The 25,871-nt window shown below is 43.4% G+C and overlaps 1 protein-coding gene across 2 annotated transcripts; it reads right to left on the bottom strand.

Moving 5' to 3' along the window:
- Positions 1 to 1,038: 1,038 nt before the first annotated feature.
- On the bottom strand, positions 1,039 to 14,741 carry DEPDC7 (DEP domain containing 7). 2 transcript variants are annotated; one of them, XM_034768639.1, is made up of 9 exons: positions 14,652 to 14,741; positions 10,783 to 11,176; positions 8,715 to 8,842; positions 7,498 to 7,687; positions 5,217 to 5,431; positions 2,411 to 2,553; positions 2,066 to 2,191; positions 1,878 to 1,989; positions 1,039 to 1,343 (listed from the first exon to the last, which is right to left on the bottom strand). In XM_034768639.1, the coding sequence occupies exons 1-9, from the start codon at positions 14,722 to 14,724 to the stop codon at positions 1,129 to 1,131; spliced, it is 1,596 nt and encodes a 531-aa protein (XP_034624530.1). In that variant the 5' UTR covers positions 14,725 to 14,741; the 3' UTR covers positions 1,039 to 1,128. The 2 variants fall into 2 exon arrangements, with proteins under 2 accessions (XP_034624530.1, XP_034624531.1); XM_034768640.1 differs by having other exon boundaries at positions 1,878 to 1,956.
- Between the last annotated feature and the right edge of the window lie 11,130 nt (positions 14,742 to 25,871).

Below are 25,871 nucleotides of genomic sequence, written 5' to 3'. Positions count from 1 at the left end.
ACCAATGAAGGCGGACAGCAATTTAGAGTTACTGTACAGCAAGGGACATACATAATGAAGGGAAGCGGTTTTTACTGGTAAGCCCCAATAGCTTGGTGAAACCCTCTCAACTCCAAGTAAGGGCAAAAATTGGTTCCAAATAATTGAGGAGACTGATGACTACGCTCCCTCTCTAATCTTTAAGAGCACAATAGGAAGATACATAGCAGGCTCCAGGGTTTCACTGTGGATTTATGTGGACAAATCACATGCCCACATTGTAGAACTCAAAATCCTTGTGTTTGTTCCAAATCACTAACTGTAGCTAGATAGTTCATACTAAGAGCACCCCACCACTGACCATTATTTTGCAGTAATCAAGATTCATTAAAACACTCATAGGCTTGCTTTTCTGTTAAGCCAGTTGATATCCAGGTACAACTAAATATAATCTTTTCTACAGCAACTCTAAAGCCATTAAAGTCAGTGGGAGTTGAGGGTACACAGCAGGATCAGGCCCTTAATGATCAAGTCATTTCCCCCATTAAACTTAAATTGGCACAATGAGTCATGTTAACATGACAACAGTTCAATTAGCAGTTTGATACAGGTTGTGGAACAAGCATTTACATAGTTTTCTAGACTACTGTGGTACTGCATTGATTAAAAAAAAAGAAAAAAGATATGTTACCTTGAACTATGTCTTACAAGGGCAGTTAGATTAGACTAAGATTCAAGATTCTAAAAATTGCTGGAGAAGGAGAAATAAAACAAAAAACCCCAAAACCAGTCCCAGACAGCCTGAAGCAAATACTTTTGCTAAGTGACTCGTTTTCCGTTGTCACAGGATTTTACTTCCATGTTTGAAGAAAGTAATATTAAAAATAATACAGAAGTTGGGATTCTTGGTTTCAGATTTCTCTGCCATCAGACAGGCAACAATTTTAAAATGAGCACTCAAACTGTTCCATAAATACATGTTGCTTTATAAAAGCAACTGAAACCCAAGATTATAGTTTTTAGTTTGATTAATTACTTGTAAATTCCATTAATCTTCAAAATAATTTTATTATGTGGATGAATACAAAATCTTTTAAAAAGACATATTAATATAAACTATTGTACAGATTACATTTCTTTAATTTTAAATTACACACACATATTAGTAACTCTATCACCAAAATATTGCATGAAAATAGTTGGATTGCTACTATGAAATTGACCTAACAGTTTCTTTCTCTCCTTGGCAGAGATTTTTGTATCTTCATCAATAGTTTTTAGCAAAGATAACAGCTCAGCTTTTGTGGTCTTCTGTACACTGTGGTGATATTCACTTTGATCAAGTTTCTGGCAGAAGGTGTAGCCTAAAGACATGTGAAAGACAGTCAGATAATTTACAAGCAATAGGACAGAGTTAGCCACCCTGTAGACCAGGGGTTGGCAACCTATGGCAAGCTGATTTTCAGTGACACTCACACTGCCTAGGTCCTGGCCACCAGTTGGGGGGCTCTGCATTTTAAATTTAATTTTAAATGAAGCATCTTAAACATTTTAAAAACCTTATTTACTTTACATACAATAGATTAGTTATATATTATAGACAGAGACCTTCTAAAAACATTAAAATGTATTATTGACACGCAAAACCTTAAATTAGAGTGAATAAATGAACACTCGGCACACCACTTCTGAAAGGTTGCCCACCCCTGCTGTAGATTTTACAGGTATGTTCGCCTTTAAGATGGTTCTGTACCTTTCATGACACACCCAGTTTTAAAAAGGATCCTTTGATGCAGTCTCAGACTCCATTTTTAGTGAAATTACATATTTGTCCAGATTACAAAGAGAATGACTTAAAACATTATCTATAGTCTAAAAGGCAATTTTAAAACACTTACCTGTATCCTTACTAGGATCTTGTCCTTGTTGTACAGCCATCAGCTTATCACTAACCATTTTATGTAATGTTGCTGGGATCTTGAACAAGAGAGTAGAAAATACAAATATTTTCTATGGTTAATGTTTTAGGTAGATCTGAGATGTAGTTTAGTTCAAATGTCTAAGGTGGCTGCTTTCTCAGTCTTACCTTTAAAACGTCTTTTTGCTGGTCCACCAAGAACAAAATTAGGAGGTCAGTTTTTCCTTTGGATAAAGTTTTATTGTTGACAATAGCTTTAGAGAATGTTCTTTTTACAACCATCCTGTTGTCACTCTACAAAATAGCGACAGAGAATAGTCAGAGGGTAGCGCTATAGTTTTCTTATTTAATAAATATGGTTAACAAAAAAAATCACCTTGTTCATTTTAGCGTACTTTTTTAGTATACAGTCTTTCAACACTGAATTATAAGACGACACAGGTAAATCCCCCCAGATATTACAAATCTGCTGGAAGTTATAAGAGTGCTAGAAATCTTGGATGTTAAATTTACCTCTTTCTGCAACTTGAACTCAGAATGATGTGCTGCAATAGCCATGAAGTACAACAGCCTCCTAAACTCCTCTCTAGTTTGACTATCCAAAAGCTTCAAGTAGAGCTGAATTGCTTCTAAAGCCTGTTCTGTCTTTCCATTCACTGGGGCAAAATACAAAGTTGAATAGGTTCATGCTCCTATTAGATTTCTTTTTTGAAAAGATCAAAGTCCAGAAACATTAATTTTTAGTAAATCAACCAAAAAAAAAAAAACCACAAACAAAAAACACAAACGGATAAAGTTATCCATTAAGCTAGACATATCTAAGCAGAGACTAAGGGCAAGTCTACACTACCAAATTAAGTTGACTAAAGTTACACTGACACTGACACAGCCACCGCAGTAATTAAATCACTTTTGTATGTCCACACTACACTCCTTGCGTCAGCAGTGTGCGTCCCCGCCAGGAGCGCTTGCACCGATTTAACTGTCAGCGTGGAGCATTGTGCGATGGCTTCTGAAAAGCAACAACAATTGATATAAGCAACACACTGTCGACACGGACACTGCGTTGACTTAACTACATTGACCATAGCGCTACGCCTCTCACAGAGGTGGAGTTAAGTCAGCATAGTGGATGAGTTACATCAGCAGGAGCTACAGTTCAGTGTAGACACTTAGAGTTACATCTATGTAAGCTGCCATACATCGACCTTACTCTGTAGCATAGACCAGGCCATATCCACAGGGCAAACAGCAAGTTTCTCTTTCACTCTGCTGCTGTTTTAGAAAGGTAATTGATGCTTGTATTAAAATTTAGGAGTAATTTGTCTCTATGCAAGCAAACTATTTTTTCCCCATTAGATTATGCAGTTGTACATAGATTTATACAGATTTGAGGTTTATAATGGAAAATATTTATCAGTTGATTTAAAAATATTTAAATTATATACCAGCTTTGAACCTATAAGGCAACAGGACGCATACTAACAGAGATAAACACAAAACTAAACATACCACCTAACTGAAATAATTTCATTTTTGCATTTGTATTACGTCAGGCAGTTTCTATAGAATTCTATGCACTGAATGATTTCAGAGGCCAGTTTGCTTTAAGTTCTTCAGTATTCTTAAATGACACATGATCATTGCCACTATCAGGCTGCATTTATGCTCAAACAACCTTTAGCAATTGCCCCCCCACCCCCTTCTTCCTCACCTGGATACTCAGATGTTTTCCACCTGTACCATGATCATCAGTTTTGACAAGTCTGGTGACGGGACTGTTTGGCTTGCCGTTTTAGAACACTCGACACGCAGACTCTTTACGCTCATATTTAAGAGCTCTCACTCTGTCAACTTCAATTAGCAATTTACATTCCACAAAATAAGATTGTAAGGTTGACTCTACAACTCAACCAACTTTGGCAACTTTACAAAAATAGCGAAGATATCGGCGTGACCGCCAGTTGTGCCAGACACACACAATGTAACGCAGTTTGTAGAGTCTTCAAAGGGAATTACTTCTAAAGTTCTGACTGGCACCAATTGAACTGAATATTTAAAAGTTAATTTACACAGGACTAAAGGTAATCTCCTCCAGTAACTCTCTGAATAGCGAGCACACTTCAGAAGAGGATTAGTAAGGAGAGATGGGGCTCTGTGTTTTCCATGTGCTGATGACTCCCCGCTGTATGCCTCTATCTTGTCTGATTCAGATGATGCACTTCAGGTAAAGTCTAGGCAAGTTTGGGGCATGGATGAGAGTGAGCTGGCTAAAGCTAAACCTAGAAGAGACTGAGGCAGTGATGGTGGAAGCAGCTGGAGGAGGAGATGGCAGAGATAATCATAAGAATGGCCATACTGGGTTAGACCAAAGGTCCATCTAGCCCAGTATCCTGTCTGCCAACGCCAGGTGCCCCAGAGGGAATGAACAGAACAGAACAGGTAATCAAGTGACCCAATCCCTGTCGCTTATTCCCAGTTTCTGGCAAACAGAGGCTAGGGACACCATCCCTGCCCATCCTGGCAAATAGCCATATTTAAAGTGAATCATATTAGGCTATTCACCTCTGAAGTATTTTTAAATGAAAGATATTATCCACAGTGTGATATACACATATCTACCTAAAGAAAACCAAACTAGGCTTAAAAGAACACCCAGTAAATTCTAACAGACCAATACAGATACACCAAAATGAAGTTGTATGGAAGTAGATATGGTAACGTTAGGCCCGATTCTCTACTGCTTTACATCTTGCATAAAGTGTAAAGTAGGTATAAAATACAGTCACATCCGAATGTTAGAGTTTCACACTCACTTTGCACAGGTGTAAAGCTGTAGACAATCTGGCCCTCAGGCTCCTAAATTAGAGTTCTCTTACTCAAAATTTAGGCCACAGCTGCACCGCTATTTAAGTACAGCTGCACCACTGCAGTGCATGTGGAGAAAATGCTCAATGCTCTCCCACTGGCATAAAAAAAAAAAAAAAAAAAAAAAAAAAAATCTACCCCCGCAAGCAGCAGAAGCCATGACAGCAGGAGAAGCTCTCCCGCCGACACAGCACTGTGCACATGGATGCTTATGTCAGTGTGTAACTTATGTCGCCCGGGTGGGGGGAGGGGGGAGGTGGAATATTCACACCCCTGAGCGACTAAGTTTTGCCAAGATTGGCTGTAGTATAGACATAGCCTTAGTTTTTAGGACTAAAGTTTATACCTTTGTAGCACGGCAGTCAAACCTGAAGCCTGACAGTTAAGTACCCAGTCCTGCTGTCACTCACCAGACGAACCTGGGATCTCAGCTTCATTTCTTTTCACTTACCCAACAGCTCTGCAATTCCTGCGTGGATGTCAGACGCATGGCTTAACAGTGGCTCCTTCTTTTGGCTGTAGTATCTACCAATGGTATCAAACAGCAGTAGTTTCCATGTGTCTGCTTTATCAGGTTGACTAGGCAAATTTCTGCTTATATCCACCACCATTTGATCTGGAAGATATTCCAAGCAATCGATTGCTGCAGAGAGCCATTCATCAGTCCTAGAAAGAAAGACCATTATCCAAAGACCAAGAAATAATTGTATGAAGATACAGACATGAAACAGTCAGCCAGCTGAATTTTGTCTCCAGAGGGCAAAAGACTCTGCAAATACGTCCATGTAAACGTTCAAACCAGTAAATGAAAATACGTTCGGTGCTCAGATATCATAGTAATGGGCAAAGCCTAAGAACCTAGACTGAGAGTTTAGGATCGAGTTAAGGGTTTAAAAGTCTGTTCCTCCATTATTTGCTTTTCAAAACTGGAGTTTAGGATTCTGTTTGTCCAGCTAAATGAGATTATAAGTATTTCAAGCCAAGTCAAAGTGGCATTCTATGTATTAGGTGTATGTGGTGTAATTACCATACCCAATCAGAGGTTCCTGAACTTTGATCTGACCTTAACAGATAAGGACAGGGTTTCAATCTGTATTTTTAATAGCAGACTATGCAATTTCAGGCTAAGCTTTTTTTAAACTAATGATTAAGTATTTGAAATATCTTAAGTATACTGAAGAGATTTTTAGTCTTTTCACTCATGGTGGATTAAGAGTTTCCAAAATCCAAAAGAAGGAATTATACAGCCATACTTAGTTTTAGGGGTTCTCTTGTTGTTGTGCAGTATGGTTAAGTAAAATGTTTTGTTGTTACCTATCCTCACTGTCTACTGTCACCTCCTCTAATCAGGTGCTTTTCTTTGTCTAATTTCTCCCCACTCTGAAAGACCTTACCAGCACCTATTCGGATCAGAAATGCTAACCCTTAAAAAACTACATTTAATAATTTTAAGGCAGAAGATGTTGGCTTACTGCATACCTAGGCATGCTTTTTGTATTTGCATACTTCAGTTGTAAGACTAGTTTAATTCCATGCTGAACAATGCTAACCTCTTAGAACCTCAGGGAGTTGACACAGCAGTAATACAATTACGACCAAGCCCTTAGTTAAAAATAAACTACATTACAAGATTACACTGTTAATACTTTAAAATTAAAAGGGAGAGTGCGCTTAATTCTTTTCCAGATGATTTTCCATTATATGCTGTAATTTTAATGACATATCTGGAATAATTCTTCCAGCAGAAGAGGATGAATTATAATTCTAATTCCCCATAGATCAATGGTGCCCAATCTTTTCCTATTGCATCCTCCTTTACCAGTAATGGAATCTGTCCACACACACACACACACACACACACACACACACACACACACACACACCCCTCTATTACTGCACAGTTGGTTCAGCAGGGGATCTTGGGCTTCCTGGGGGGGCTGGCCCAGGACCTGCAAGGCACTCCCTGAACATTCCTCCATGCCCTCCTTGTGGGGCACGCCCCACAGTTTGGGGACCTCTGCTATAGGCTCAACTCAAAAGTTTCCTATCAAACCAAAGTTCCTACCACCTCGCACTAAAAGGATGATTGGCTAAAAGAAAGTCAGTTCACCATGTGTAGAAACCCCTTTACTTAGAATAAAAATAGACCATAATTGAAGGTGGCTGATGGACAAGCTTATCTCTCTGTGCTGGAGAAATCATTAAACACAGTCCCAGGTCTGGTCTCCAGTTCTGTCCAATAGCTTCTTGACTTGTATTGTGTGTTGTTCACAATCTACAAGTGTTGGAAAGTTAAACCCTATTTTGAGTGTTGTCATCTCCATGTAATAAGATGGCGCTTACTGGAGAATTCACCACTTTGTTAAGTCAAATGAAAAACCAGTAGTATTTTGCTGCCATTTTAAAAAGTTCATTTTAAGACATTTGGGCACTTCTGTTCCTTACTTAACTATCAGTGCTTTCACAGGCCTTCCAGGGTTCAGCAGTAATGGTCTCTGTTGAATCTGATGTTAGCTTAGCAAACTATCACTATTCAACCAAGTCAATTCTGATAGATAGCTACCACGCCTGTTGTCTTTCATGCAATAAGAGGCTGATTTTATTACATTTTTTACTGTCGTGCCTATGGATGAATCAAAAACAGGCCCATTGTGCTAGACTTGTGTGTGAAGTAAGAAGAGAATGGTCCAAAAATGCTTCCTGCCCTCATAGTTAAATAAGGTTCTACTTACTGAGAGTCACTGAAAGCCTTGAGAATTTCTCTGTCTATGTAGTTGCTTGTGATGATGTATCCCGCCTCCTTCTTGGGTTGGGGAAGCTTGGACCTAACCCCTTGATGTTCAAGTAAAGAGTCAAGAAGTGGAAGGTCCACAAGCTGCAGCAGACGAGCAATTGTTTGTTCTTGCCATACTTCATTAATAACTGGGAGGGGTTGGAGTGTATAAAGACATGCAGTGAGATCCTGCTAGTGAAGTGAAGAGTCAAGAAAGATTATACAAGTTACAATATTTTTCTTTCCTCTAAGAGATTTCAGTGTTCTCTTAGCAGGGGGTTCCAGTAACAAGGAGTGGATTCCTTATCAACTTTAAGTGCACTTTATCACAGCAAGATAAAAGAATTTGTTTTGTTAGCCGTTAGAGTAGGAGAATTACCTTTGGATAAGTCTGAAATGCTTTACATTCTTTGTACTCTAACATGCAAGCAATCTTTGTCATAGATAAGGAATCAAGTCAGGTAATTCATACTCATAGGGGCTTCTGAAGAAAGGTTTGTTGACGATTCTGAAGCTCAAACAATAACTCTTAGCTGTAAATCCCTACCACATTTTAGGCTTCCATAACTGAAAACTAAAGAGACCAGTCTACTGTAGTTTCCAGGAAGTATATTTTAATCAAGCCAAAGAAGGAAATATCTAGCAATAATCTAAATTTTACAAGCAGTTTAAATTGAGTGAGAAAACACGAACTGTCAGCCACCATTTTAAGCCTTCTCATTTAAAGCAAGTAAGGGGAAAGGCTGGAGACTGGGTAGAGCATATGCACATTTTGGGGGCTAGGAAGAGGGTTTGAGCCAACAATGAGTTATGTCCATGTTGAAGTCAGGTGTGACTGTAGCTTAAGATGTTACATGACAAACAGGGAGGATTTCTGACTCCAGTTTGAATCTATGCCAGCCCATGACAGTGGCGTGTTCTCCCTCAGAAGTTTCTACACTGATGTATTGTTTAAACTGGAGATAACGGATCTCTGTTAGAATCTAAGTTAAAACAAAACTTCACTGCACAATGTTCTTCTTGTGTTTTGAACTTTGAGTTTCATAAACACACTGAAGAGAGTCTAGTTTAACATCTAACCTCCAGTTTAAGACTGGAAAGGTGTATGCCTGCAGTACCAGTATTACCACCTTCCTCCTCGCCCCACAGGTAGTTGTGACATCTTATTTGGCTTACCTTGACGAGACAAACTTGCAGAGAGGTTTACTTCGGGAGCGTTAGCAGGTTTTAGACTCAAGTTTTCCCAGAGATCTTCTAAGCTTTCTGACTTGACTGGAGGAGAATTAAATGCCATTTTCTCAAGTCTGAGACAAAGAGAAAGTGTGATCCAACATAAGGACTTCAGAAATAAGGGACCATTTACTTACTAAAAATCAAATCTATACACATGAAACAGTGACTATCCTTGGTGCCAATCAATAAAGAGCTTTATTTTTAAAAATCTTATGAATGCCACTGCAGAACAACAGGAGCGGGGGAGGGGGAGAGGAGGGCAGGGAGAGAGAGAGAGAGAGAGAGAGAGAGCGCGCGCGCGCGCAAGCGTGCACGCACACACACAACTCCTAAAGACTGACGAAAGTAGAGTAAAAATGCCTCGGTGAGCTTCTTGTTAAAATTTCCTTTGCTCTCATTGCTCTGCTCCAGTTTGAACAATACAAGGGAAACAGATTCATTTCACTTCCTTACTACTTGTTCATGGAGTCAAAACAGAACAGCACTAAGTGACAAAGCTGCACAGAGTGCTAGAGAGGAGGGAAGAAAGCAAGTCACCAATATCCCTAGCTCACTGCTACTACTCTCCATCCTACACTACACAGATATCAGGGAGCATGAAAGCAGTGCACTACAGGGAAGGCAGAAAAGCTTTCCAAACAGAGGCAACACATATAGACGTAGCCACTTATCAGGACCCAGCTAAGAGCCATGAGTGTGTGTACTGGTTCCCCCCTGCCCGCCCCGTTCAGGCCTGGAATTGGCAGGTCCCCCTGTAGCAGCAGGGAGTTCTCTTCCAAAAAGACCTCTGAAAAATGGGAGAAAGGCAGGAGAATGGGATGTTCCAGACATAGCACACACCCCCAGTGAAGGATTTGTTGGAATTAGGATATAGTTTGTGAAGCAATAAGAGGTGGTAGCCACTCACTGGCAACACATCATTGTTAAGGCAGTACAGAGACAGCCTGTGAGACAAACTTAACGTGAATACAAATGCTTGTAGGCTGTTAGCCCTTCTGTCCCTGCTCCCTCTCTACCCACTTCCATATTTTACTTGATTCCAGTCAGCCTCCTGGATCTGAATGTCTTTCCTTCTTTTCAGCTATCCACCATATGCTGGGAGAAATACCATAGCAACTCCCACTGGCCAATCATTTCTACTTTAAGCAGTTAGGAATAGGAAGTAAAAGGACTGCTTGATAGAAGCATAAAGGTAATGGGCCAAATTCATCCCAAAAATAAAGTCAGTGCAATATGCCAGGGACGAATTTGGCCCAGTAACATTTATATATCACATTTTTTCAAACATTCATCAACATAGGAATATGTTTTAAGATGGTAAATTTTTTTTTGCATTTATCTAACTATGGACAGCAAGACTACCCGTATTTGTCTCGCTTTCTGGTTGTATGTGCAAACTTTGCAGAAGTGTGGGCTACAACTGCAGCTACTCAGAAGACAGACCTCTATATACGTAAAGTAATTGTTTTAAGGGTTTAAAAAATGTGTAAATTAGGGCCTAATTTTACACAAGTCCTTTTAACAGCTAGGGACTTCCAAAAGTGGCAAGACAATAATAATTTTGCAGTTTTCCTTGGGGACTGCATGGCTCAGTCAATTGGTAACGAGACAACCTCTGGATTACTAGCCTAAATCCACACCAGAATTGCAGTGACTGAATGTTATTCCATGTGATTAGTGATCAGATACCTCCATTAGATGAGACTGATGGTCTCAATCCACTTCTTAGTGGATAAGCATCCCATCTCCTCCTCCCCACAACTAGCTCCTTGATTTCAGTCCTTGTGACTGCTTGGACAGAGAAGGCAAGGACTGAACTGACATGGAGACTGAACTTCCCCATTTGAAGATGTGGTTCCGACAGGTAACAGCCACCCATGTGCTACTGATTTTGTGGATGGAAGGAATCAGCTGGATGCCTTTCAAGAAAACCTAAATACACAACCCACAAAAAATAGCATTATTTCCCCACTGCAAAGCATCTTATCTTCTCATACCATTGAGTACTAACCTTTGATGGGTACAAAGCCCGTATTCTTTTTCAAATGGACTGTCTTCTGGGGTAGGTACATTTGTCAATCTATAGAAGCTGCAGCTACTATCTTCAAACACAGACCGTTTGTCTTTTCCAAAGACTTTAGTTGAAACTGCCTCAAACACTTTGTAATCCATCAGTGCTTGACACACTCGCACTACTTTAGCACGGGAAATATCTACATCCCCAAAATATCTGTTCTGGAGGAGGTGAGCAAAGATGACATCCACTGCATCAGAGCCAATAAAACAGTTATTATAGCATTTCAGGTTCTGTCGCCGCTTTTTCACTTCCACTTGAGTCTGAAGTGCATTGATGATGCTGCTCCATACATATGTTGCTCCAAATGGCTTTTGTGCTAAGCTGAAACCTAATGGTGGAAGGACAGGGAAAGCATTAGTAATGGCATTTACTTTGACAGGCTGATAGCTTGCTGTGCAGTTTTTCAGAATTATATACTCTCTTCAGGGTAGACTACCACTCAGCCAAGAAAAAAAAAAAAAAGAGTCTTTGCATGAAACCAGTGTATATTTGCATGCCCTATCCCCCAGCACCTCAGCTGGTTACTTATTCACAGCTAAAGTTCTCCTGCCACTTAACTGGAAGCGTCCTGTGATTTTCCACTCAAAGTACATTGTTCAAGACACCACTGACAACCAACATGGGTTATATATAGGGGACCACTTACACTGACATTTACCTTCTCCAGAATTTAAAACCACCAGCAAGTTAAAAACTATGGACCCTATAATCCCAGCAGTTGCATGTTTGGAACTCCCTGGCTTCTCTGCTATGGCTGCCAACAGGATGCCAAACCCCCACTCCCTCCCCCTGCCCTTTTTTTTTTTTTAATTAAGGGGGACAGGTGTTTTCTGGACACTTGTCCACTAAGCACTGGTCCAAGATCATCAATTTATCTCATAAATGCTACTGAACACCTATCAGCTGGAACAGATTTCAGTCATTACAACTCTGGCTTGGATTCAGACCAATAATCTAGAAGCAAAACCTTCATATTCCTATTACTAATTGACATAGCCAGTCAGTCCCCAAGAAAAGCTGCAGAATATTACTAGCTTGCCACTTTTGAAGTTGCTGCAAGTTACACACTAGTAACTGACAGGCCTACTTATGACAAATAATTGTTTTCAGATGTTTCTATTCACTTACTCTTTTCTCATTGTATTAGTCATGGTTGGGTTTTTTTTGGGGGGGGGTTGGGTGCAAGAAACTTTTTTAAAGAAGAGACTACAGTGGAGAAGTTATTTTCAACTAATTCTCTGACTCCCAATTTTGGTGGGAAGAGGAGTGAAATAGCATGTGTGTGCTCCCCCCCCCCTTTCTTTTTCTTTAAAAAGAAGTTACCTGAGCTGTAAACTTTGTTAAATCTAGATGCTGTAACATTTTGCACAAAAGGCCTATCAAGTGAAACGGTTTACAGGTTTTCATCTCAGGAGGGGGATGGCACAGAATTATCCCGCTGTGAAACAATGCTAGGACAATTTCTTTAGTCCGTTTTTTAGAAAGGAGTTGTGCTACCATTAGCTAACTCCCTATTACTACACACTACCCAGTGAGTGTGGCAGAAGGAGGAGAAGATACGTTCGCCTTGTTAATTTTCATACACATTTCTGATAGAAATCCCACCAATGCAGGTAAGAAGCACATCCTCTCTAGTATACACATGCCCCCCAAACCTCTGTAGCATTTACACATACTAACTTCCACAAGCAGCCAAATGGATCATACAGCAGAGTTATAACATCTCTCCTTTTATTAAATACATGGCCCTGTTTCACTTATGGAAACAAAATTCAGGAGTTAAGAAAGTATTGTCAACGTCCACTGGGTCAGTCACGGCTATCCAGCAGCACATACCCTTGTAGCAGCAATATTCATTGACTGATAACTTTGAGCTGAATGTGGAGTTTAATACTAATAAAGCTGACATTAGAAAAAAAATAACTGCTCAGTAGAAACCTGCTGGTGTCAGTTTGTGTTCTGGGGCACTCAGATACCATTGGAGATGGGGCAGAGAGGCATCACATTCATAATCCTTGTAACCAAATTAGGTTGTTAATGTGGATTTCAAGAAGTCTTGGAACACTGGGGAAGCTCCAGAAGACCGGGGTGGGAGGGGATTCTAATGCTGTGCCAACATTTAAAAAAGGATAAAACAGGATGATCTTGGTGATCATAGGCCTGTCAGGCTGACATTGATCCTGGGCAAGATAACAGAACAGCTGATACAGGACTCGGTTAATAAAGAATTAAAAGAGTATTATAATTAATACCAATAACATGGGCTTATGGAAAATAGAGCCCATCAAACTAACTTGATTTTTTTAAATGAGATTACAAGTTTGGTTGATAAAGATAATAGTGTTGATGTAATATACTTAGACTTCTGTAAAGGTGTTTGACTTGGTACCACACAACATTTTAATTAAAAAAAAGTAGAGTGATATAAAATTAACATGGCACACATTAAACAGAGTAAAAGCTGGCTGACTCAAAACATAATTGTGAGCAGGGAATCACTGAGTGGATGTGTTTCTAATAGGGTGCTGCAGAGACTGGTTCTTGGCCCTACGCTATTTAACATTTTTAATCAATGATCTGCAAGAAAACACAAATCAGCACTGATAATGTTTGCAGATGACACAAAAATTGGGGGAGTAGTAATAATAAAGACAGGTCACTGACATGGATGGATACGAATTGCTTGGTAAACTGGGCACAAGCAAACAGTGTGTGTTTTAATATGGCTAAATGAAAACAACCATCTAGGTCCAAAGAACGTAGGCCACCTTTACAGGGGATGGAGGATTCTATCCTAAGAAGCAGTGACTGATAAAGATTTAGGGGCTGTGGTAGATAATCAGCTGAACAGGAGCTCTCAAGGTGATGCCATGGCCAAAAAGAGCTAATGCAATTCTTGAACACGTAAACTGGGGAATCTAGAATAGGAGGAGAGAGTATTGGGCACTGCTGCTGGAATACTGTGTCCAGTTCTGGTGCCCACAATTCAAGAAGGGTGTTGATAAATTGGAAAGGGTTCAGAGAAGAGCCGCGAACAATTAAAGGATTAGCAAACCTGTCTTACAGTGACAGACTTGAGCAGCTGAACCAATTTAGCTTAACAAAGAGCAGGTTAAGGGATGACTTGATTACAGTCTGTAAGTACCTCTGAATCTCTACCAGTTAATAGAGACAAAACTAGAGAGTCTCAATATGCAGCTTTGGAAGGTTGGCATATAACCCAGAGATGCTTTGCCGCCTATGCCGAAACACTTTGCTCCATGAGTTTGGGACTCAGGAAACTCCAGGCAAGCTCTGAAATAGTGTCGATAGGACAAATAATCAGCCAGGTGCATATCCTACCCGGCTAAGGAGCAATGCTGCTAGGGTCAGGAACATCTCAGATACCAGGATAAAAAACAGTGACACCACAGTATGCTGTGCCAGGGTCCGAGTACACAACACCGTTGCTGCCCCCAGAATGGAGCTGACTGGGAGATTTGCCCCCCAAAGGGCAGAGACACCACCATAAGGAATGGGTTTGGGTCACTGAAGACACACACCTGCGTGAGCCCCACCCTTGCAGGGCCCCTCAAGGAAAGCGCCCTCAGACCTAAGTGCAAGGGTTCAAGGACACGTCCCCCCACCCCCGTTGCTCTCCTGCTCCCTCTGCGCAGACACAGCCCCGCTCTGAGCGGCTTTTCACGCGGGTGCGTGCGGAGACGGGACCGGCAGGACTGAGCGAGGGCAGCGTCCGAGAGTCCCGGCCAGGCAGGTAGGCAGGCAGCCCGCACTCCCCTACTCCCTCCCGCCCATCCCCGTACCCGGGGGCTTGTTAGCCGGGCTGTACACAGCGCAGAGATTCAAAGCTGCCGCCTTCTCCCGCACGCCGGCCATGGCTGGCTGCTCCGAGCGCCGCAAGCGGAGTGCGCCCGCCACCCCGCGCCCGGCTGGGATCTAGCCGAGGAAGTGGGCGGAGCCTTCCTGAGCAGCGCCCACCCTATTGGCTCATCTAGGCCTCGCTCCGTCCTCAATGTGTCCGCCCCGCATTCCAGACCCGGCTCGCACGCGGGGTACAGGCAGCGGGGGCGGGGCAGGGACCTTGTCTGCACCCCAGTGCCTGGAGGAGTGAGCCCCCCCTCCGGTCCCCCTGCTCTGTCCCCAATGCCAGACTTAGTCTCCCTTGTTCCCATGGCCCCAGCAAAAGGATAAGGGGAAACATAATTTAAAACGGGACAGCCAGTTATAATAAAATCAAAACCAGGCACCCAGGGAAACGGTTCCCTGCCCATGTAAGGACTTTTAGCACCTAAGCCGGAGACACGGACTTTTCTTCAGGTTGGAATGGTGGATTTGGGGGGGGGGAAAGTGCGGACATGTTACTGCAAGGCAAGGCAGTTCGCATAAATCCAAAGTCAATGGGCCCGCCTCTGTCAGTATTTTAAATATATATAATGCTTAACTATTGGCTCTTGTGTGTGTTTCAGTTTTTGTAAGTAGCACTGGGATCATCAGCAAGAAAGGGAAATACTGACTATTTTTGTCCATGAAAAGGATAGCATTTCTGCTTCTTAACTATTTTTCGTGATTTAAAAAATGCTCTTTATTTATATGTTTTCATTATTTTAACAAAATGCTGTTTACTTAATTATATTTTTAGCTGGATAAAATTACAACCCGTTATAAAACACCAGTAGAGAGCTGTAATATTTCAAACGCAATAAAATCTCACTAATATCTCAACAGCAATAAAATCTTCACCTTATACGCCTAACAGGAGAATATATAACCCTGTCAAAACACAAGCATAATCAGGTTGTCCTATTTACCGTGTAAGAATGTTTTAGATTAACAAAATAATAAAAGGACACAGACTCAACAAACAAAGAACCAAGGTCTCACATAATTCCAAACTGGTCAACCACAACATGAAAGCAAACTGATAGTAAATCTTGCAAGTGATTTTAGATGAACATTTTTTTTGTTTAAGGGACACCAGGTATTTACCAATCCATCCAAAACTGTATGTCAATCACATTTCACTGATGTTTTCAGTGTATCTTACAAAGTCTTTTTGTTTGGTGTGAAAGAAGCCTAGTTTATTGACCTTCAGGGCTGCAAGGAAAGGGCTTCCTACTTTCACAGGCTTTTGCCTGGGTGGGGGGTGGGAAGAGTTGAGCTTTGCTTACGGTAGGGCTAGTGAGGTTGTTGAATCTTTTGTCAGTATGGCATTCAACAGAACTTCTGCCCTGGAAGTAGAAGCAGCTGCAGAGCCTTAAGTTGCATTTTTAATTACATCTATCAGTTTATTTTAGAAATAAAGAAACTAAATTATATAGATATTAAAAGTGAAAAACAAAGCTATTAAAGTTCAGATTCTAGATTATTAAAAATATTGGGCCCAATCCTGCATAAGTTTACACATGTGCAAAACTTTACTTAACCTGGATCCTGGAATTTGCTCAAGACTGGCAGCACTTGAGTGGAGATTTTCATCTGCCCTGTAGAGCATTGAAGCTTTTGGGCAAACCTCAAGATGTTAGCACATACAGGCTCCAGCTACCTTTAATTTACACTCGGGTGTCAGTGAAGGGCAGATGTACAGCCAGCAGAATGGATTTGTTTAGGTCCTGTATAAACAATGGCTATAGTTTAAAGCTGGGAATTTCAAAGGGGCCTAAGGAAATTAGATATCCAACTCCCTTTGAATTTCAATTGCAGTTGGGTGCCTTAGGCTTTTTTGAAAACCGCAACCTATGTATTAATTTCTCATTGACAGTGCATAGATTTAAAAAAAACACATTCCATTTTGAAGATCTTTACGATGCTATTTAACAATGTAAGTCACTTTTGAGGCCTAAATTACTTGATAATGTCCTTTCAAATACATATATAAAAAACAGAAGGACTCACCCAAACCAAAGCCCCACATTTATCTTCAAAATAAAATGTAGGTGGAAATTTGTTAATTATTCTCCTTTGTGACAGTTCTAATTTTGAAGGGGAAAAATAAGTATATTAATTTTTTTTAAAAATTAGATAAAAGGTTAGGCCTCTCACTCTTGACAGGCCTATACGAGGATCTTGGTAGCTAGACCAGGGGTGGCCAACCTGTGGCTCCAGAGCCACAGGTGGCTCTTCAGAAGTTAATATGCGGCTCCTTGTATAAGCACCGACTCCGGGGCTGGAGCTACAGGCACCAACTTTCCAATGTGCTGGGGGATGCTCACTGCTCAATCCCTGGCTCTGCCACAGGCCCTGCCCCCACTCCACCCTCTTTCGCTCCCTCCCCTGAGCTTGCTGTGCCCTCACTTCTCCCCCTCTCCCCCAAGAGCCTCCTGCATGCCACGAAACAGCTGATCAGGAGGTGCGGAGAGGGAGGGGAAGGCACTGATCGGCGAAGTTGCCAGTGGGCAGGAGGCACTGGGAGCCGGGGAGCTGATTGCAGGGGTGGGGGGGCTGTTGACGTATTACTATGGCTCTTTGGCAATGTACACTGGTAAATTCTGGCTCCTTCTCAGGCTCAGGGTACATCTACACTACCCACTGGATCGGCGGGTTGACTCTCCCATTGACTGCTGAACTCCAGCTCGGCGAGAGGCGGAAGCAAAGTAGACGGGGGAGCGGTGGCCATCGATCCCACACCGCGAGGACGCAAAGTAAGTGATTCTAAGTTGATCTAAGATACGTTGACTTCAGCTACGCTATTCTCATAGCTGAAGTTGCGTATCTTAGATCAATCCCCCCCACTAGTGTAGACCAGGCCTCAGGTTGGCCACCCCTACTCTAGACTAAAAATAGTTCTGCATCAGAGTTGAGGGTGTCATTAGCAGTTAAGGTTACAATAACATAGCAATGAATGGTTTGGATCAAGAGCCTCAATTTAAATGGGTGTGCGTTATGACTAACATAATAGCAGATTTGGCTACTGCTATCCCTTAAAGATCTGGAATCGGACCTAAAGATCATCAAGAAGTTTAGTCCCAAAATTAATTGCAAAGCAGCCATAGTCCAAATTCCTACTGAACTTTTTGTAACTTTATTTTCAGTACATTGCTGAAATAAGGTGATACTGCAATGGCCTGGTATCTTCAGGACCCTCAGTTTTAAGCTTGAGAGAGTTAAGACCTACAAAAATATTTTCAGGAATTAGATATAGCACCGTAGTAAAAGTACAGTACAACTTTTATCAGAGAACAAGTTGTAAAAACTCTGTGTCAGAAGATAATGAACTAGTGCTAGCACACAGTGAACTGTCTCTCTGAGAAGATTGTGAGCTTTTTTATTATTATTATTATTTTGCCAAGTAAAAGAAGAAAGCAGAAGAGGCTAAGTTCATTTCAAGGTAGTATTTCACTCAGATTGCTTTAAATAATTTACTTTGCTTTGCTTTCTATGAATGCATTACATTTCCTGTTCACCAGATGACCATCTGACAAAAAGTCATCAAAATTTATAGATAAGCCACTTCTTATCTCACTGTAGATACTGTAACTCTATACTCACTATAGCAACAGTAACAGAAAAGAGGGACATTTTCCTTCCTTTTCCACTGGCCAAAGGACATCAAAAAACAGTGGCAGATTCACACATGGGCCCAGGGGCCGTGGCCAATTTTGGGGCCCAGGGGCCGTGGCCAATTTGGGGGCCCCTGCAGGAGCGCCAGAATCCATATAGAAGTGGGGGGTCCCCACTGGAACTGTGGCCCCACCCCTTGCTCTTCCTCTCCCTCACAGGGTCCCGCCCCCTGCTTCTCATATTCCCCCAGAAGCCCCATCCCCTGGCCAGGCTGGAAGCTGGAGCCAGGCTGTGGTAGGGTGATCATATTCCCCTCCCTCTTCCCAGTGTGGAGCTGGCCCAAGCCACTCACCATGCCCACCCCCTTTTTGGCAAAACTGGGCATTTGTCTCATTTGCTCTTGTCAACCAAGCAGTTGGCAAGAACAAACAGGACAAATGCCCAGTTTTGCCAAAATAGTTGGAACATCCAGAGCAGAGCTTAAAAAGGGGCCTGTCTCGGCCAAAATGGGACATATGGGCACCATAGGCTGCGCTAAGAGCTGCCCAGGGAGCTTGGGCTGAGTGGGGGAGCCCCGGATCCTCCACCTGCCTTGAGCAAGGGGCCAGAGTGACCGAGAGCAGCCCCTGGCCTGCATCCCTGCCCCCCCTGCCCAGGGCAGGTGGAGGGTCCAGGTCTCCCCACAGCAGCCTGGCTCCAGCTTCTGGCCTGGCCAGGGCCTTGTGAGGAAGGGGAGGTGGCGAGGGGTGTGGAGGTGGAGGGGGAAAATGTTCTTTGTTCCCAGGGTCTCAATAAATCTTAATCTGCCTCTGAGAAAAGGCTGTGAGGCAGATTGTTTTCAGTGTAGAAATGACTATGTAATTAAAAATGCAGATTAAAAAGTTGTGTATGTATGTGGGAGAGGAGCCAAAATTACACTGAATATTTTAATAGACCTAATTTAAAGGATAGTAGTATACATTGATATTACTCTGGGATTTAATTGCTTGTGTAACTCCATTGACCCCAGTAGAATTATACCAAGATGAATGTGGAAATCATAATTTCTTTAATGTTCCATTTTTTTTTTCAACTGAACCTTCATAAATGTGAACCTGTCAATATAAGTTTGGAGGCTCTATTATTACTTCCTATCTAGACTCATAAGAAAATGCCAGTTACAAAGGCCCCTCTTCTGACCTTCAAACCCCAACATCATAAGAAAGCTCCCGACAGACCAAGACACAACAACTCAGAGAGGTACCAAACCCTTCCAGAACAACAGATGCGAAACCTGCAGACATAGCTCCACTGATAGGGATGATTAATACTCCCCACAACACACCTTTCAAGATCCATGGGTCCTACAGAGGATGTCTATAGCAACATGTGGGGTACGTCAGCCAGTGCATCAAATGCCCCAATAACTTTGTGGGTGAAAGCAAACAACTACTCTGCTGTCAGAAGAACTCACACAGAAAAGTGATAAAGGACAAAAACCTACCACCCCTCAGCGAACACTTTTCACAAAGTGATCACTCCATAATCGACACCTCTCAGTCTTTCTCTTCAAAGGAAACCTGCACAACACCTTCAAAAGAGGAACTGGGAAATTTAAATTCATAAGTCTACTGGACACTAAAAACCATGGACTTAAAAGAGACACTGGTTTTATGGCTCATTATAACAATTTGTAACACATCCTACTGCCTTCTAACCCTTAATTGTTCACTTAAAATTAAGTGATCTACAGCATGTGTGATCCCTTACGCTTAACAATCTGTCCCACTTTGTATTTAGCTTGGACACTTTGCTTACTTTCTTCAGACCATTGGAAGAGCTCTGTGAAACTTGAAAGCTTTTCTCTTCCACCAGCAGAAGTTGGTCCAATAAAAGATATCTCAACTACCTAGTCTCTTTTATAGATAATTGGAATCACTCATCCAAATCATATAGGGTCAGATAGCAACACACTTACTTACATTTTGGGATATAGATACCATGAGTAAAATATAGTTTTAACAAGTTATGTAAGTGAAACCTAATTTGTATGAATGTTGTTACAGCTGAATTTTTTTTTTTAAACTGTTAAAGGTTTTGTATATAGCTCATCTTTGGATTGATAAATTCCATATGTGACTCTGAAGTAAGTTCTGTGAAGAAAACCTAAAAATAAATCAAACCAAGGGTTTAAGGACCAAGATCCTGCTCCCATTGAAATCAGTGACTGCCACTGCCATTGCCTTCAATGGGACCAACAGCAGACCCTAAATTCTGAGGACCTTATTCATTCAAACTCCCATTGAAGTTCCTGAGAATTTGGATTGAGTGAAGACTGAATAAGGACCTCAGGACGACTCAGTCACAAGAGTACAATTTTAGTTTGAGTAGAAAGAGCAGACTATTTAATTCTTTTAGAATTACAGACATGTTTCTGTTGCCTGACGTGGGAATTAACTGCCAGGGAAGAAAGCCATTGACTGGAGGAGATGGAGATATATGGTACAGGATAATGTGGATTGACACCATATTTCAATACCATGTTGGCAGACAGATGGCAATGTTGAAAGGCCTGTGGATACAGGAGTTGATAAGCTTTAGAGTAGCCAAGGACTTTGTTCCCGTAAGTGCTGCCTAACCAGATGAAAGTGTATTATTAGAAACAGTGAAGATGCCTGTCCTTACCCAAAACAGGTACAGTAACTCCTCACTTAACATTGTAGTTATGTTCCTGAAAAATGCGACTTTAAGTGAAATGATGTTAAGCGAATCCAATTTCTCCATAAGAATTAATGTAAATAGGGGGAGTTGGGTTCCAGGGAATTTTTTTTCACCAGACAAAAAACTATATATTATATAGATATACACACAGTATATGTTTTAAACAAACAATTTAATACTGTTCACAGCTATGATGATTGTGAAGCTTGGTTGAGGTGGTGAAGTTAGAGGGTGGAAGAGGGAGGGATATTTCCCAGGGAATGCCTTGCTGCTAAATGATGAACTAGCACTTGGCTGAGCTCTCAAGGGTTAACACATTGTTGTTAATGTAGCCTCTCATCAAGGCAGCACGAACAGGAGGGAGGGGAGACAGCATAGCAGACAGAGACAGACACACACCTTGTGTGTGGGCGAGACAGATGCACACTGCCCCTTTAAGTAAGCTGACCCACTCTTAAGTGCATTGTCTTTTTAGTGGATCAGGAAGTTGAGACAGCAGCTGCTGCCCCACGCTCTCTCTGTCTCTCTCCGTCCATGTCCCTTCCCTGCTCTATATGGAGAAGGGGTAAGCGGGGTGCAGGAGCAGTGGAGAGGGGGACACCTTGACATTAGCCCCCCCCCCCACCTGCACAGCAAGCAGGAGTCTCTGGGAGCAGCTCCAAGGCAGAGGGCAGGAGCAGTACATAGCAGTGGGGGGAGGGACAGCTGAACTGCTGATTGATAGCCTGCTGGGTAGCTGCAGCACAGGGAACTTAAGGGAGCGGGGCGCAGATAGGGGGACTGCCAGTCCATCCTGGTTACAAGCCCCCACCAGCTAGCTGCAACCGGCTGCTCTTCCTGCAAGCAGTGGACAAAGCAGGCGGCTGCCAAATAACTTTAGAAGGGAGCATTGCACAACTTTAAATGAGCATTGTCCCTAATTGATCAGCAATGTAACAACGAAACAATGTTAACCGGGATGACTTGAAGTGAGGAGTTACTGTAATGAAATTGCAAGGAAATGTTTTTTGTTCCCGCAAAATTAAATATGTTTTTAAGTTTTCCTTCACAGTTTTTGGGATATTCTTAGAAAATGGAACATTCAGAAACTGAAAATTTCTTGGCCTAAAATCAGAAAATTTTGGCCAAAATCCACAATATTTTCAGGCTTTGATTACCAAAAAGAGTGAAAAAAAATTGGGCTATGGTTTTGCCTGAAAACCTGAAAAACAGTCAGAAACAGACATTTCCAACAGAGATTTCCATTTTGACACAAAAGCTATTTTTATAAAAACAAAACAAACAAAAAAACCACACACACACACACACACACACACACACTTAAAACAAAAAATTCACCAACTGTACCCATGACTTCACCTCACTGATGGGTTAACTTCAGTGCTTAGACATTGCTAAAGCACAGGAAATCTATTTAAAAATAAAGTGTATGCCCACAAATAAAGCTTTAATTTCACTGAATACTGGTGTAAGTTTCACTGATATGATCAGAAGGACCTATTGGGCCCAAATCCATGGCTCTGTTGCTGTTGAAGAACTACAGAAAATCATATTTACCATAAAAATGCAGAAATATTCCAGTTATTTAGAACAGCCATTCTTTTCTCTTTAACCTAATTAACAATATCAACAATGTGTCCATTCATTGCAGTACTGAAGCAGATGAAAGGAATACATTTTAAACAGTTTCTTGTATGATTTTATACCATTTATATTCAGACATGAGACAAATGACATTTCAACATATAGTTCATATGTTCACATAAAGATATGTGGAAAATAGCAACTTGAGCTGGAGGAATTTACTATTATATTCCCCTTAAACTTCAAAGATAATAAAACTATCAAATCCCCACTATTTCATTGCATAGCATTATAAAATCCAATCCATATGGTCTCCCAGTATACTGAAAATGCCCCATCACATCGTGAAAAAAAGACAGTTACCTTTTCCGTAACTGGTGTTCTTCGAGATGTGTTGCTCATGTCTATTTCACAGTAGGTGTGCGTGCTCACCATGTGCACCAGTGCCGTAAATTTTTCCCCTAGCAGTACCTGTAGGGGAGCACCCCAGCAACCCCTGGAGTGGTGCCTCCATGGCATGGTATAAGGGGTGCTGTGCGCTCTCCTCACCCTTAGTTTCTTCTTGCCACACAACTCCGACAGAGGGAAAGCAGGGCGGGATATGGAATAGACATGAGCAACACATCTCGAAGAACACCAGTTACGGAAAAGGTAACTGTCTTTTCTTCTTCGAGTGATTGCCACAATAGGTGATTCCAAGCTATATCTGTTGGAGGTGGGTAGGAGATCACAAATTCTTGGGATGGAGCACAGTCCTGCCAAACCCGGCATCCTCCCTGGTTTGGGAGACGATCGCATAATGTGAGGTGAAAGTGTGAACTGAAGACCACGTAGCAGCCCTACAAATGTCCTGGATGGGGACGTGGGCCAAAAAGACAGCCAACAAGGCCTGTGCCTGACTCGAGTGTGCCTTCACAATTGGTGGCGGAGGGATAGCATATGGCGGAGGGAGGCCATAACAGGTACAGATGCACGAGGTGATCCAGTTGGAGAGCCGCAAAATGGAGATCGGCCGACCTTTCATGCGCTTGGCTGAGACGATGAACAGTTGCAAGGACTTTCTGAATGGTTTAGTCCGCTTCAGGTAGAAAGCCAGAGCCTGCCTCACATCCAGCATATGGAGATGGCGCTCCACACTGGACACATGGGGCTTGGGGCAGAGGACCAGCAGAAAAATGTCCTGACCCATGTGATAGGCAGAGACCACCTCTGGGAGGAACGAAGGGTGTGGGTGGAGCTGGACCTTATCCAGGGGGCTCGGAGGTCAAGGCCCTAAGTTCCGAGACCCACCTAGCCGACGCGATCGCAACCAGGAAGACCACCTTCCACGAGAAGTGTGACCAGGAGCACGTGGCTAGCGGCTCAAATAGTGGCCCCATGAGACGGGCCAACACCAGGTTTAGGTCCCACTGCAGGACAGGGAGCCTAACATACAGGAAGAGACAATCCAACCTCTTAAGGAATCAGCCAGTCATAGCATGGGAGAATACCATGTGGCCCTGCACCGGCGGATGGAAGGCTGATATGGCCGCCAGGTGCAGCTTGACTGACGAGGGCGCCAGGCTCTGAGCTCTAAGGTGAAGGAGGCAGTCCAGAATAAGCTGGATCAGGGTGGCCACTGGGGAAACGCCCCACTCATCTGCCCATTGGAGAACCGAGACCACTTTGTCAAGTAGGTTGAGCACGTGGAGAGCCACCAATGCTGTCTGGGCCATACCAGGGCAATCAGAAGGACCCGGGCCTTGGCCGACTATCTTTTCCAGGACCTTGCCAATCAGTGGGAACAGGGGAAAGGCACAGAGAAATTGGCTTGACCAGGACAAGAGGAAGGCATCAGAGATAGCGCCCTGTCCCAGTCTCTCCCCCCCCCTCCCGGAGTAGAACCGGGGACAGCGACGGTTCTGCCGAGTCGTGAACAGGTCCACCTGGGGCGTTCCCCATGCTTGGAAAAGTCTGTGCACCACCTCTGGATGGAGAGACCACTCGTGCTGAGAGGAGAAGTCCCTGCTCAAGCGATCCGCCCACACATAATCGCCTCATCCGGGGAGGGTGAGGAGGCCAGCGAGGTACTTTGTGTGTCCACCAGCACCGGACGGTCCACCACCTGGTCAATCTCCAGGCACGGTACCGAGGATGTACGTCCCACCGACTCCTTCCTTGGAGGTCTGGAGAGGGAGGCCGATGGTCCTTCTGAGGCGCCAGACACCAAGTGAGCCCCCACTGGGGGCTGTGTTGGGGGCCTGGTGCCACTGCACCTGCTGTGGCACCAGCGGAGCTGGCTGTTTGGCCTGGCCCATCGATGGACGACTATGAAGGGAGGCCAGGCTGACATATGACCTGCCACTGTCCCTGGACCGGGAGGAGCGGCAGTGCTGGGAGCAATGCTGACCACGGGACTGTGATCCCGACGTGGAGGACTGGTACAGTCGGTAACAGCTGCTCTAAGATCAGCTCCGGCAGGCGGACCCGCAATGGCGAGATGCTGGCAATTGATGCTCAGGGCTGTGGAGGCGGTGCTGTGGCGTTGTCCTGGAGCAGGACGCCAAACAGGAACGACATTGACATTCATGCCATGACCGGCTGCGATAGCCCCTCCGAGATGAGGACCTTTGGCATCGTCTGCCTGGGTCCTGTCAGTGTTTGTGCCTCAAGGTGGAGCGGTGCCGAGAGTCTTGGTCAGACAGAACCCAACCAGACAGTCTGGTGGGCGTCGAGGGCAATCCATGTGGACTTTGCCCTGAACGGTCGATGGGTGGCGAACAGCGTCGGGAACGTTCCCTCGACCAAGACCAGCACCGAGCTGCAGGTGACTGCAGAGATCCCAGTGTCGGCTTGCCTCTGGAGCACGGGGCTGACATCGGTGGTGCTCCTGGTACCAGCATGGACATAACGTCCCAGGCCGCCTGCAGGGCCTCCAGTGTGGAGGGCATCCGGACATCTGGGGAGGCCTGCTCCGAATGGGCCGGACTACTCTGCTCGACTTGAGTCAGAGGCCTAGAGGCCGGTGGGGATCGAGGACTGCCTGACATGGGTCTAGCCTCTGTCCCGGGTTTACTCCGGTGCCGCAGTGAAAAAGGCCTCTTTTTAGCCTTCTTGGCGTGCCCCGTGGACAGGGAGCGGTGCCGACTAGTCAATGGCGCTGAAGGGTCGCCGCGCACTGACACCGCAGTGCCCAGTGCCGACTTGGTGTGGGGCGCTGGAGCCGGGGTCAGCGCCGACTCCATCGGAATAGCCCGGAGCCT

The sequence above is a fragment of the Trachemys scripta genome, chromosome 4, assembly GCF_013100865.1.
Source record: "Trachemys scripta elegans isolate TJP31775 chromosome 4, CAS_Tse_1.0, whole genome shotgun sequence".
Lineage (NCBI taxonomy): Eukaryota > Metazoa > Chordata > Testudines > Emydidae > Trachemys > Trachemys scripta.
This window is presented reverse-complemented; position numbering and strand designations above follow the sequence as displayed.